Source organism: Mirounga angustirostris, unplaced genomic scaffold (assembly GCF_029215605.1).
Source record: "Mirounga angustirostris isolate CCGP_5_RB_7025 unplaced genomic scaffold, mMirAng1.0.hap1 SCAF_11, whole genome shotgun sequence".
Lineage (NCBI taxonomy): Eukaryota > Metazoa > Chordata > Mammalia > Carnivora > Phocidae > Mirounga > Mirounga angustirostris.
In genome coordinates, this window is record NW_026991719.1 from 10517458 (window position 1) to 10531196 (window position 13739).

Below are 13739 nucleotides of genomic sequence, written 5' to 3' on the forward strand. Positions count from 1 at the left end.
TAGATTTGACACCAAATGATTCACTGTTTCCCTTAAAAAAAAAAAAAAAAAGCCACAAAAACTAGGAGGGACCTTTAATAGATTTTTTTTTTAAGGGTGCACAAAAACATTATTGGCGATATAAAAGAAGATCTAATTGTATGAAGAGCTGTATCATGTATACAAATGGAAGGTTCGACAGGGTAAATACACTGACTATCACAGAAATTATGCTGTAAGTTCACTGTAATCCCACTCAGAAACCTAATGGGGATGTTTGTGGAACATGAGAAGCAGATTCCAAAAGCACACCAAAAAGAAAAAAAAAAAAAAAAAAAACTGAGTCTGTCTCAGGCACTTTTAAAGAAGAGCAAGAGGAGAGAAATTCTCCTAGGAGATACCCAGGCTTATTATACACCTACAACAATCAAGACAGTGTGTACTCCTAGCACACAGATGGCAAACACAGAGCCAAGAAACAGAATAGAGTCCAGAGATGTACACACACTTACAGTAGGGAAATTGAAAACACACTTACAGTAGGGAAATTGAAAACATGAGAGAAGGTATTATATAAAAACCAGTGGAGAAAGGATGAGCCATTAAGTACACGGTGGTTTCTGCATAGAAAATAGAAAATAAACTAGATTTCTATCTCATACCAAAAAACTAAAATCCCAATGGAATGAAGACTGAAAAATGAAAAGCACACTTTTAAAAAAGCTTTACAAGAAAATATAGAAGAATAGAAGAACATCTTCATGACTTTGGAGATAAGAACTATTTTATTTTATTTTATTTCATTTTAAGATTTTACTTATTTGACAGAGAGAGCACAAGTAGTCAGAGTGGTAGACAGAGGGAGAGGGAGAAGCAGGCTCCCTGCTGAGTGAAGACTCTGATGTGGGGCTCGATCCCAGGACCCTGGGATCATGACCTGAGCCGAAGGCTGACGCTTAACTGACTGAGCCACCCAGGCGCCCCCCCACCTTTTTTGGGAACAATTTTAAAATAAGGCAAAAATTAGGAGCACAAATCATAAAATAAAAGATCCATTAGGGTTTATTACAACAACAAAAAATTCAGTACAACAAAAGATACGTTCCACAAAGTTAAAAGATAAACCAGAGAGAGGAAGAGGACATTGAGGACACATTTAACCAAGGACTGGTATATCCATAATGTATAAAGAATCACTACAAACTAGTAAGAAAAAACAAGGATGGGGCACCTGGGTGGCTCAGTCATTAAGCGTCTGCCTTCGGCTCAGATCATGGTCCCAGGGTCCTGGGATCGAGCCCCGCATCGGGTTCCCTGCTTGGCGGGGAGTCTGCTTCTCCCTCTCCCTCTCCCCCTGCTTGTGCTCTCCCTCTCTCAAATAAATAGAATCTTTAAAAAAAAAAAAAAAGAAAGAAAGAAAAGAAAAAACAAGGATATTGGGGTGTCTGGCTGGCTGGGTCAGGAGAGCATTTGACTCTTGATCTCAGGGTCATGAGTTCAAGCCCCATGTTGGGCATGGAGCCTACTTAAAAGAAAAAAAGAAAAAAGAAAAGAAAAGAAAAAACAAGGATATAAATGGAAAGAGAAAACTCAAGTGGCCAATAACCTACCAAAAACTTTCAACCAGTCTAGGGACCGCCAACATAAAAAACAATGAAATACCACTTCATACCTATCAGATTTTTAAAAAATCCCACTGTTGACGATACCGAACGCTGGTGAAGATACAGAGAAATGCAAGTCCGTGCACTGTTGGCGTCAGTGTGAATGGATACCAGTACCCAGGAAGCAGCGATGACACCACGCTCCGTGCGGTGACAAAGCATTCATTCTGCTGACGACACCATTACCCCAGTCAAAAAGAGGACAAAGCTCCTCATTGAAGGAACGAGGGCAGATTATTACTCGTCTAAGTCCAAACAACACGGGAAGTTCATTTAAGCAAAAACATTTTTATATCTAGTTCTAAAATTTGTCAGGTGGAAAACCAGAAATCATCCCAGGCCTCCAGCCATTTGCCCACCTTGTTTTGTGCTGGGAACGGCCAGCCGCCAGTTCACTAGCTACTATTCATTCAGACAATTTTCTTTTAAAGATTTATTTATTTATTTTAGAGAGAGTGAGGGAGAAAGAGAGCATGAGGGGGAGGGGGAGAGGGAGAGAGAATCTTAAGGAGACTCCCCACTGAGCGCGGAGCCCGACGCAGGGTTCGATCTCACGATCTCGAGATTATGACCTGAGCCAAAACCAAGAGTTGGATGCCAACCGACTGCACTACCCAGGCGCCCCTAATTCAGAAAACTCTTAAAACACCATCTTCTTCCAGAAACTAATTGGGAGGGGGTCTCAACATCTGTTATATCCTTATAGCTCGAAGCCATAAAAGTTATATTGATCAGATCCTTTTTTCAGATCCTGAATAAATAGGCTACGTCTACCACCGGCCCTTTATTTACACCCCCGCCATCACATACTTTCCATTTCCCAGGGGGATAATGGGGCTAGGCTACCTTAGCTCTGTAATCTCTTCAGCCATATGCATGTTTTTCCAGTACCTGTCTCACTGCTCATCAATTATTTTCAAAAGCCCTTCTCACACCTGCTGTGTCAATGTTTTCCACTTAAAATAAAGGGTAGGAGGGATGCCTGAGGGGCTCAGTCGCTGAAGTGTCTGCCTTCAGCTCAGGTCATGATGCCGGGGTCCTGGGATTGAGCCCCACGTCTGGCTCCCTGCTCCGCGGGGAGCCTGCTTCTCCCTCTCCCTCTGCCTGCCACTCTGCCTACTTGTGCTATCTCTCTGTCAAATAAATAAATAAAATCTTAAAAAAAGAAATAGAGGGTAGGAATCAGTGGTTTACGGACTCCCTAGAACACCTCTACATATGAAGGCATTTAATAAGTGCTTTTAACCATAGCGATTTAGAAGCAGGTCTATTTTTCAGACAGAAAACATCACCAAATTTTAAAATAATGTTATTAATGGTGATCAGACCTAAGGGTTTATCCTGTATGGTTCCATTTCTATAAAGTGGAAAAACAGGCAAAACTATGTTGGCAGAAATTAGGAGTGATTACCCTTGGTCAGGGCGCCTCGAAGGGAGCTTGTGGGGAATTTCTGCACCGCTGGTAATGTTTTGCTTCTTAATCTACGTACTGGCTAAGTTGGTAAAAACTTATTAAGCTGTATGCTTAAACGGTTTGCCCACTTTCTGTGTATATATTATACTTCAAGAGCAAATTTTTAAGTGATTTTTATAATATCCGTGCCTCTCAACAAAACATCTAAAAGTATTTGTGACGATACCATTATATAACAGAGTTCAAACCAGTTTTTGGTAATCCAGGACACTGGCTTGGCAAAATGGTAATAATTCATGAAATGGAAATTCATCTCTTTAATGTTCTGAATTCTGTTTCACTTACCATGGAAACTGTCAGAATATGCCACATGAGAAAACTAAAAGGAAAATATAAAATAAAGTGCTGCAAATAAAGTTATCTTTTTTTTTTAAAAAGATTTTATTTATTTATTTTAGAGACAGAGCACAAGAGGGGGGAGCGGGAGAAGCAGACTCCCCATTGAGCAAAGGGAGCCCGATGCGGGACTCGATCCAGGGACTCCGGGATCATGACCTGAGCCGAAGGCAGTCGCTGAACCAACTGACCCACCCAGGCGCCCCTCAAATAAAGTTATCTTAAGGGTCTGAATTTCTTTGCTAATTACATCTCCATTCTTTGCTCCTTGTGTGAAGAACAGATGCCTGAATTCAAGCTGCCATTTAAAAACCCTCCGTTTAAACATTCTTTTCAGGGACTTGTGAAACATCACATTCCTAAACCTAACAGAGGGACCCGATGCACATACAGAACAGCCAATTTCCTAGGCTCCTTCTAACCGTCACTTCCAACGTTCTCGTGCTTTTTACACCAGAACTAGTCTCCAAGTGTGCTCAAACCTCTCTGAACAGACCAAGTTAAGGTCTCCGGCGGGGTTGGGGGCGGGGAGGGGGGACACAGAAGGAGGGGGGCACGGAGGGGGGTGCAGGGAAATCTCCGGCTGTGGGAAAGGATCTTTGTGAGCAACAAGGGGGACATCAGTCCTTCCTCCTACAACTCCTGCATCTCTCAAACACATGGAAAAATGTAATGAAGTCATGACTACAGACCCCAAGGACAGGACAGGACAGGACAGAATGGAACGTGCGGGAAGGTTGCCTTAAAGGCTTAATCTCGGTAGATTTGATTATAAGCTAAGGAGATGAATTCTAAATATGGAAAGGCCATCAAGGTAATTAAGGATATTAAAAAATGGGACTAGATCCTTGATGTCTTTCTACTTAATGAAGAGCACAAAAGATGATGAAAGCGATTTTAGTAAGCAAGGCCAATTTCATATAGATTTCAGTCCTTTCAGAGCTAAGTGCACTGAACAGCAGAACAAGTTACCAAGGAAAGCCGGGCGCACTCTATTCCCAAGGGGGTCTGGTCTCATTAATGAGATTGTTTAGTTGCCCTTTTACTCCAAAGAAAGAGTGAACTAGGTGGTCTGCAAGGGCCCCCATTATATCTACAGATTCTCTGAGGATCTTGAAAAAAAGGTTAAAAAAAAAAAAAAACAACTTCCTTCAGCTAGAAATATCGAGCATCCCTTTTGGAAGGCAAACACCCTTTTACCCAGAGATCTTCCTGTTCAGCAAATGTGCTCAAGTAAGTCCTCAATGATGCCCCTACAAAAGGTTTTCAATCCCTCTTATTCTAAAGCAGGGGTTCTCAGCATGGGCGGTTTTTGGCCCTCAACGATTGTTATATGGCCACGTCTGGAGACATTTCTGGTTGTCACAACTAGGGGAGTGTTACTCGCACGTAGTTGGTGGACACCAGGGATGCTACTAAATACCCTCCAATGCACAGATGATGAACGATTTAGCCCAAAATGTCAATAGTGCTGAGGCTGAGAAAACTGGCTCAAGAGGGAAGGAGGGGCGCCTGGAGGCTCAGTTGGTAGAGCATGTGACTCTTGATGTCAGGGTTGTGAGTTTGAGCCCCACATTGGTTCTAGAGATTACTTAAAAATAAAATATTTAATTAAAAAAAAAAAGAAACGGGGGCGCCTGGGTGGCTCAGATGGTTAAGCATCTGCCTTCGGCTCAGGTCATGATCCCAGCATCCTGGGATGGAGTCCCGCATCGGGCTCCCTGCTCCTTGGGAGCCTGCTTCTCCCTCTGCCTCTCTCTCTGTCTCTCATGAATAAATAAATAAAATCTTTAAAAAAAAAAAAAAAGAAACGGAAGGAAAGGAAAGGAAAAAAAACCTTCTTTTACTTCAGTATCTGTCTCCAGCTGTCCAAGAAGAAAGTAGAATTTAACAGTCCTACAGAAAACAAAGAGGCAACCAAATACTATGCAGTAACTCTAACTCAACATCCTTTACAGTACATCTTGTCACACCGAGTTCAAATATATTGAGTTATACACAGCCGTTAAGAATAAAATGCAAAAGATCAGGTTTAAATACCTTTTCCTTTGGCAGATTTTGTTTTCTAACAAAGTAAGCAGTTTTTATTCCTAGACATTAAAATCCTATCTTCTGATTACTAGAAAATGTACTCCTTTTTTATTAAGTGGTCAGTTCATCTAGCAGATGTAATCATCAGATGTAAGCATCAACCTATCAAGATAAATTTTAAAATAATTGCCCAAGATTGATGGAGAACAAGAGAATACAAATTGCCTACATCATGAGGAATTAATAGGGGACTATCACCACAGAGCCTGCAGACGACAGGATTAAACAGTTAATACAAGAATATTATGAACAACTTAACGTCCATAAAGTTGATAACTTAGACAAAATGGAAAGTCCTTTAAAAACACAACTCAGCAAAAATGAAATAAAGAGAAAGAGTAAATTTGAATAGTACTATCTCTGTGGGGGAAAAAAAATAGAACTTTAAACATTTCTATAAAGAAAACTCCAGACCCGGATCACTTCACTGGCGAAATGTTTCAAATATTTAAGGAAGAAAAGCGCCACTTTTAAGATAACTAATCAAATAAACAAATAGACAAGACCAGGTTCCATTTCAATGCCCACCCGCTCTGGAGTCACACCAAACATGGCCTTTTCCAACCCAGAAAGGCTCACGCTTCCTTCCTTCTCCACTTTATCCTTTGAAAGGGAGGAGGCAATAGACAATATTAAAAACATTTTTGTAAGATCCAGGTCTATGTGTCCATTTGTAATTAAAACGCGTCCCTCCCCCCCCCCCTTATTTCCTACTGTTCCCCACCCCCATTCTCTGCTCAGGCCAAACCAGTTTCTTCAGGATTCCACCAGGAACTCTGCTCACTCCTACCTCTCTTCCACGGCACCCTAAGCCTTTCCACTCTTCTCAAAACACCTCAAATCCAAGTCTCCACCAGAAGCTTCCGATAAGCTACAAGAGCTCACCCTTCTCAGAACTCCTTCTAGACTTCCATTTGGAATTTTACAATTAGACACTAACGAACGATTCTCTGTCTCGGTGGTTTCTTTTATCTCCTCCGATTGGCAGTTCCATCCATCACTTCCCTGCTTGAAATCCCTTGGCGATTCTCCCCAAGCAAGAGGGTAACACGAAGTTCTTTGCGGCTCTTACCTGTGGCCCGGCCCCGCCGCAGGCCTCAGCACCCCCACATCCAGGCCATGCCCACCTCCATGGCCCCGCATCCCGCAGCCTCCCCCACTGCCCACTCCTGCACATCTGTACCCAGGGCCTAGGTACAGCCACTCCTGGCCACTGCCACCCTTGTCCTCCTGCTCATCCTTCAAGTCTTCCATCAAGGGTAACTATCTCCCCAGAGAACCCCACTCTGAAATACCAACACCAATGCCCCCCCATCTCATTTTCCTTGGACAGAGGAAATTATTCTACAGGAGCTATAATTACTTCTATTATAATTCTTCATTGGTCTCTCTGAGACAGCTGTGCTGATTTAAGGACAGAACGCAGTTTGGGGTGTTGTTGTTTTTGTTTTTTTTTAATTTAAGTTATCGCTACACCTAAGGCGAGGCTCGAACCAGCACTCACGACCCCGGGATCCAGAGTCGCATGGCCTCGCAGCGGCGCGTGCTGAACCCAACTGCGGAGGAGAATGGAAACACTCCGACCGAGTGACCTTTCAGTCCTGGCCGCAAGGATGAATTGCCCCGCAACGGCGTTTCACTCCAAGCTGCCCTCAACTTCAAAAATCCAACAAGAGGGAAGTACTTTTCACCAAGGACAGGAAAATATTTTAATACATCAAAAGGAAAAAAAAAAGCTAAAGGCAAAACAACTGCTCTGTAAATTGCTTTTGTGTCTGTCTGCCTCCGGCCATCAAATTACTTCTGAAGCGTCTTCAAGCTCTGAATTCTGTTATTCTGTGCAAATCTGTGCTGAAAGTATTCATGTTATTAAGAAACAGTACTTAAAGTCATTCGCCCTATTTCATTCAGGGTGGTTTATCACAGTTTTGTAATACATAAATTATATACAACGTACCTTGTAATCTGTACGTTTATAACGTAGATAGACCTTAACAAAGCGTCTACCCCATGGACGCACCCAATTACTCCATTATTCTCTACTCCTTTTGTAAGCCATATTGACCACTGTCCACAGAACTTGGTTTCAAGGTTATTCCGCAGGACATCTATATACTCTTTCTGCCACCAGCTGAATTGTGTACCTAAGAGTCAGTCGGGTTTGCTCCCCAACCTATCTATGTCAGTTGTATTTGTTACTGTAATTATGAAATTTAATTCCATACTACACAGGCTAAGAAAACGTGTGCAAAAGAAAGAGCTTTTATTTCTTTGAAACCCAAGCTCATTGCTTTGGCAAGCCTTAAAAATGAGTCACTTGGAAAAATAGTTGCCTGAAACCATGGACAGGACAATTGTAGAGGTTTAAGGGGAGTGCGGTAGATGATAGAAGAGCATTCTGCACAGAGACTGGCTCCCGATACCCTTAAGCTCTCATTTTACTTTAGAAGACTCTGAAACTGAAAATCAGAAGCCAATGAATTTGGGCTGTGATTGACATGCGAGCGAGACTTCAAGGAATCCCAACCAGGGCTCACACTGAAAGCAAAGACCTCAACTCTACAACAAAATACTGGCGAATTAATGTTTAAAGTTAATTGAATGTTTAAGACACACATGTGGCACTTTTGATGATTCACCACTTTAGCATTTTCAAGAAACCATCTAACCGCCTGACCCTGGGTGCGGCAGCTAAGGATCGGCTCTAAAACCCTTGCAGGGGTCAAGTGGTTTGGGCAACAGCTTTTGCTGGAGCAAAAATACACTAATTAATTATTTCCTGTTGGTCACAAACATAACTCTGCGCTACTGGACTGTGAGGGTTACTTAAAATTTCAGTTTGCCTCCAGAGACTGAAAGGGAGCCCTCTCCAAGACCTGAGGGTGGGCTCCATGTAAGATCTTTACACTCACAGGGAGGGAGGCGAGCACATTCTGGAAATACTTCCTGCCCGGCTATTTGTCAGGAGACCGTTCCTTTGTCTGCAATTGCATCTGAATTTCTGAGCAAACCTCCCGAACCAGACACGTAGGTGTGCCTGTCTGGTTCCTCAGGGCGCTTCCTTCTGAGTCTTGCCTCCGAAGGTGATCTGGGCCGGTGTGTGGGGAGAGCAAAGTTCTCTGCAGCCGCCAGCTCTCGGAGGAAGAGGGCAGGGGAAGCCAAAGCTGGAAGCACCGCGCACAGCTTCCTCCACCAGGCTCCCCGGAGCAGGGCCACTATGCCCGTTGGCGGGCACGTCAAGATGCCAGCATTCAGCCTGACTACAAACGCTGGCTTCCCGGAAACCGATGGTGTTTGAACAATTAGGGAGCGGTTTTCTCATATTTTTCAAGCATCACATTACCTTCTCCTTTCTTTTTTTCTACATTATACCCCTTTAGATCTGTAAGAGCCCAAAGAAATAACTTCATCAAATCCTCGTATTCTGTAGTAAAGGGAGATCAAGAAGAGAAAATGATTTAGCTAAGACCACAGAGCAAGCTGGTGGGATTGCTGGGGCAGACACACGGCCTCTGGCTTGCCCTGCTTTTCCTCAGTTTCCTCACCCTGGGGACCCGCAGCACCAGCACCACCAGGGAGCTTGCCAGACCCGCAGAAACCCCGCTCCCATCCAGGCCCGCTGAGTGAAAAAACTGCTTCTTCAACAAAATCAAAGAGGGTTTGTATGCACGTTACAGTTAAAGAAAAACTGCTCTGAGCCAGTTGTTTGTACTGCTCTTTTGTGAAATGACCGTTTAAATTCATAATCCTCAAAAAAAATGTCCTTGCCACAAAGTGGATGAAAACAATTAGTTATTTTGCGGTCTCTGGTCATTTCACATAGAATTTGCACTTAAAAGGATAGGCAACTAATGAATCAAAATCAGCGCTTCTCTCTGGATACATAAGCCATGTCAAAGCAGGGTGGATATTCCACAAATGCCTTTATCAGAGCTTATGACACTGAACCCGAGTAGTTGCTAAGGTCTTCAGGCCTGTGAATAAGGTAACAGAGTAATGATTCTGGGGGCGCCTGGCTGGCTCAGTCCCTAGAGCATGGAACTCTTGATCTCAGGGTCCGGAGTTTGAGCCCCACGTTGCGCACAGAGATTACTTAAAAAAAAACCAATTCTGTTAGGCAACATGAGTTCCCAACAGAGAAAACCAGAGTAAAACCAGGAAATGTGTGTGCACATGCACACAGGTGGACATTGGCCAAACGTGGAACCCTTCAGCCAGGGAAGTAATTCGTTTCGACGCGTTCACTTAGGTGATGTACTGCATACGAACAAAACATCAACATCTTCCCATTGGGCCAAACAACCAAAGTTACTGACTAGTCAAACACACTTCAAACATCAATTGGCTCGTTGCATTTACATGAACCGTCCAGAATAGGCAAATCCCTCGACACAGAAAGTAGATTAGCGGTTGCCAGGGGAGATGGGGGTGGGATGGGGAGTGACTTCCAAGGGGCACAGGGTTTCCTTTTAGGGTGATGACTCCGTCAGTGGTGGTGGCAGCACAACTCGGAATACACACAAATCGCGAACTCTGTATGCTCAAATGTGCAAATTGTGTGGTTTGTAAATTATAGCTCAACAAAGCCCTAAAAACCCCACAACTCCTTCAACAAGAACAGGTTTTAAGAGACACTGAGAGATAAAACTGCATGCACCACTCCTGCTCAGTATTTTTTCAACTTAAAGATGTTGAATACCTTACACTTTGAGTCCAAAGGGGCTTTTATTTCCATAAACCTCACTCATTTTACCAGTCAGTAAATGAACTAATACCGGGTTAAGGAAGTGACTTGCGTAAGAACCCAAGTCCCAACTTGCACCAATGGCGAGAATTTTCCCAACATTAAATCATTTCCATTGAAACATTCATAAGGGTATGCTGGGTAATTAAATACATCTGGAAAAATAAAACCAGTTCATGGCCTTGTGGTGTATTTACTAAGAATCTACCAAAGGAAATCACTATGTTTCCTTTTGGCATGAAGGGCCCTTTTTTTTTTTTTAATGTAAAACCTAAAAACTGAAACCAAGGCTACTGCCAGAACAAGTGAGGTATGCACAAATTAACATAAATTGGCAACTGAAGTGTAGAACCAACAATTGTCCCAGACACAAAGTACTTCCTTGAGACCAGGCCTCTGGTTTGGGCATTTGCCTCATGAGAACTGCCATCTAACCTCCACACCTATTTAAACACTAAAGCCTGCCCCCAATGAAGCCCAGGGTCCTGTGAAAGCCATCCTCAAGAAGGTTCCCCGGGTGGTAACTGGATGCTCCATTTCGAACTAGTACAAATTCTAACACCTAGCGTTAATGAACCAGAAGTAACTTTATTTCAGGAAAACCAGTTAATGCTTCCCTCAGCCCTGTACTTCTTTACCTTCAACATCTCTGCGCCAAGCATTGCCAAAATAGTTCCAGGCTCAGCAGCAGCCATCTGATTTTTGTGTATGAACCTCATTTAAAGGGAAGCATTAAAAAGGGGGGGAGCCTTGAGGGTCACCTGGCTGGCTCAGTTGGTGGAACAGGGGACTCTTGATCTCCGGGTTGTGAGTTCGAGCCCCACCTTGGGTGTAGAGATTACTTAAAAATATTTTTTAAAAAATAAGTAAAATAAAAGGGAACATTGAGTGATGGGACTACTCAGGTGGGGGCATTAAGAGAGGTAGGAACCAGAGTTACAGGTCACTCAATTCTGCCCTTTCTAGAAGGATTTTATCCTAGCTCTCCCCTAACTTTTTGGTAAGAAATTCTCTTGTTGGATTCGGGAGCCTTGTTTCCTCCCATATTTTGACCACCTAGTCCATTAAAAAAGATTCAACTATACAATTCTTTGCTCCTCCCTTTGAATTCAAAATAATAAGCTCTCCCTACTGTCCCTGACCAAAATTACAATCGGCACAAAATTACACCCCCTCACTTACACACACACACACACACACACACACACTCTCGCGCGCGCGCTCTCTCTAGCGCTCGCTCGCTCTCTCGCTCGCTCTCAATAGCAGAGGGATGCAGACTGGGTAAGAGGCCACGGGTGGGGATGGGGGACGGGCAGGGATTCCCAAGCCCCGACCATTAACCCGCAATGGTTAAACCCACGGCGCTCCTCATTAGGAATGCTCCGGCGTGGCTCCACAGTCTGTGGCTTTTGTGGCGCTTGTGGCCGCAGTCTGGCTGCAGAGAAGGATAACAGAGCAGGGAGAGAAGCCCTTTCCCAGTCACAGCCCTCAGACATTTCCCGGGGTGCGGCGGAATTAGGTCGTTTTCCACAGCATTCCCGAGTTTCCCTTCCGATGGAGTCCCCATTTAACGACATGCTGCTGACGGCAGCATGTCGGGGTGTTAGGAGGGGACGGAAAGAATCCCACAGCCGCCTAACATTCGCCCCGGGCCAGGTTGGAGATTTTCGGTCTCCAGAACTGGGCTTTCACCGTCACTAGTCGATCCCCCCAGCTGCACTCGAGTCCGCTTGGCAACCCGTGTCCACCTGCGCCCAGGTCCGCATTTTGATAGTTGGAACGGGGGACAAAGAAAAGGGACTCACCCTCTGACCCATCCTGTCCCTCTCCCCTCCCCCCTTCCTGGTATCAAGGGTCATGGTTCCCAAATGAGCTCTCGGAAGACCCCAGCCTCGGGGAACCGGGCGTTTGTTTCGTGTCGGGTTGAAGGGCAAGAAGACCACGGCAGGGTGGGACAGGACCGGACTGGGAGCTCGGGCGACAGGAGAGCGTTCCGGGAAATGAGCAAGAGACTCCTCTCTACCACCCCTTAAAATAAAGCCGCCCGGGACGCCCCGTCTGCTTGCTCCGCACCCCCTCCCGGGACACCGGCTCTTGCCCTCCCGCGGGCCGCGCGCCGGGGTGGGGTGGGGGGGCGGCTGCCAGAGCGCAGCCGGGACGGGGACGCCCCGCCGCGGGGCAGGGACGCGCACCTGGGCGTTCGGGACACCTGCGTCGCGCCCCTCCCACCTCCGGCCTCCGGGCGCGGAGGTGCCCCGGGAGCCCCACCTGAGCGGGGGTGCGGCGGGGGCCGGGGCGCGGGGCCAACGCGCTCGCTTACCCATGGCTGGAGACGGGCGGGAGGGGCGCGGGCTCCGGGCGCTCGGGCTCCCCGGGGACGGGCAGAGCCGGTGGCACAAGTTTGCAGGTCTGGCGGGCACGTGCGCCGGGGGCTCCGTGCGGGCTGCGCTGCTGGGCTGGCGGCTGGCGGCTGGCGGCTCGCTCCTGGCTCCTGGCTCCTGGCTCCTGGCTCCTGGCTCCTGGCTCCGGGGCCGGGGTGGGAGCGCGGCGCGGCTCCGCCTGCACTGGGGGCCGGCCGCGCCGAGAGGGGCCCTGACGTCAGCGCCGGGGGCTTTGTGCGCCCGCAGCGAGGGCCCGACCCCGGCAGCGGGCGCGCCAGGGTGGCCGGCGCTGCTTGCGGCTTCCTCTGGGCCACAACCCCCACCCGAAGCGGGCGCCGAGGGGCGCGGGAACCCGAGAAGCCGGGGAGTGGGGGGGTCTGGGGGGCGCGGATCCGCGTCCCAGAAACGAACTGTTACACGGCTGGAGGGGGCTTCGCGGTCCTAATCTTCCCCCATTGTGCAGATGAAGAAACTGAGGCCCGGGACACCGAACCAAGGACAGCCGGTGATCGGCAATTGCCCCCATCCACACTCCTGGATCCTTTTGTTCATGTATGAGCTGCGGGTGATTATTCAATTCAGTGGGGCTGAGCCCTGGTTGCACATTAGAACCAGCTGGGGCGCTTTGCAAACCTGGTTGCATCTGGGCCTCTGCGGGGCGAGACCGAGGCCTCTGGCCGCAAAAGCTCCCCAGGTGATTCGGGTGTGCATCCAAGGTGGCCGACACTGACTTGAGCTACTTGGCGGGAAACGATGATGTGGCACCCTCCAGTCTGCGGTGGTGAGAGATTTAGTGGTGCCCTTAATCGGCCATCTTGATCCCTGGAAGGCCACACCTGTCAGGCTCTGGGAGACTTTGCAGATTCGCCCCAGTCGCCGCTTCTCCCACCGCTCAGGCCTTGCACGGGAGCCTGGAAGTGAATTAATTAATGGTTTCACAGTGTCCGGGGCCTAAATTCCTTCTGTCTTCTTAGCGAGTAATTTTCCTGTCTGCAAAGGTGTTAGAAAAGCTCTGGGACCCTTAGCCATTTTTCTACAGCGGATACTTTTTGAGACATTTGTGAACCCGA

At 46.7% G+C, this 13739-nt stretch overlaps 1 protein-coding gene across 2 annotated transcripts in view; it reads right to left on the reverse strand.

Moving 5' to 3' along the window:
• GPM6B (glycoprotein M6B) overlaps positions 1-12788 on the reverse strand; it is a 152561-nt gene extending 139773 nt beyond the window's left edge. For both annotated transcript variants that reach the window (XM_064573753.1, XM_064573755.1), the window contains exon 1: positions 12609-12788. In XM_064573753.1, coding sequence (XP_064429823.1) covers positions 12609-12612 — 4 coding nt within the window. In that variant the 5' untranslated portion in view covers positions 12613-12788. The remainder of the gene's footprint in view (positions 1-12608) is intronic.
• Positions 12789-13739: the final 951 nt, after the last annotated feature.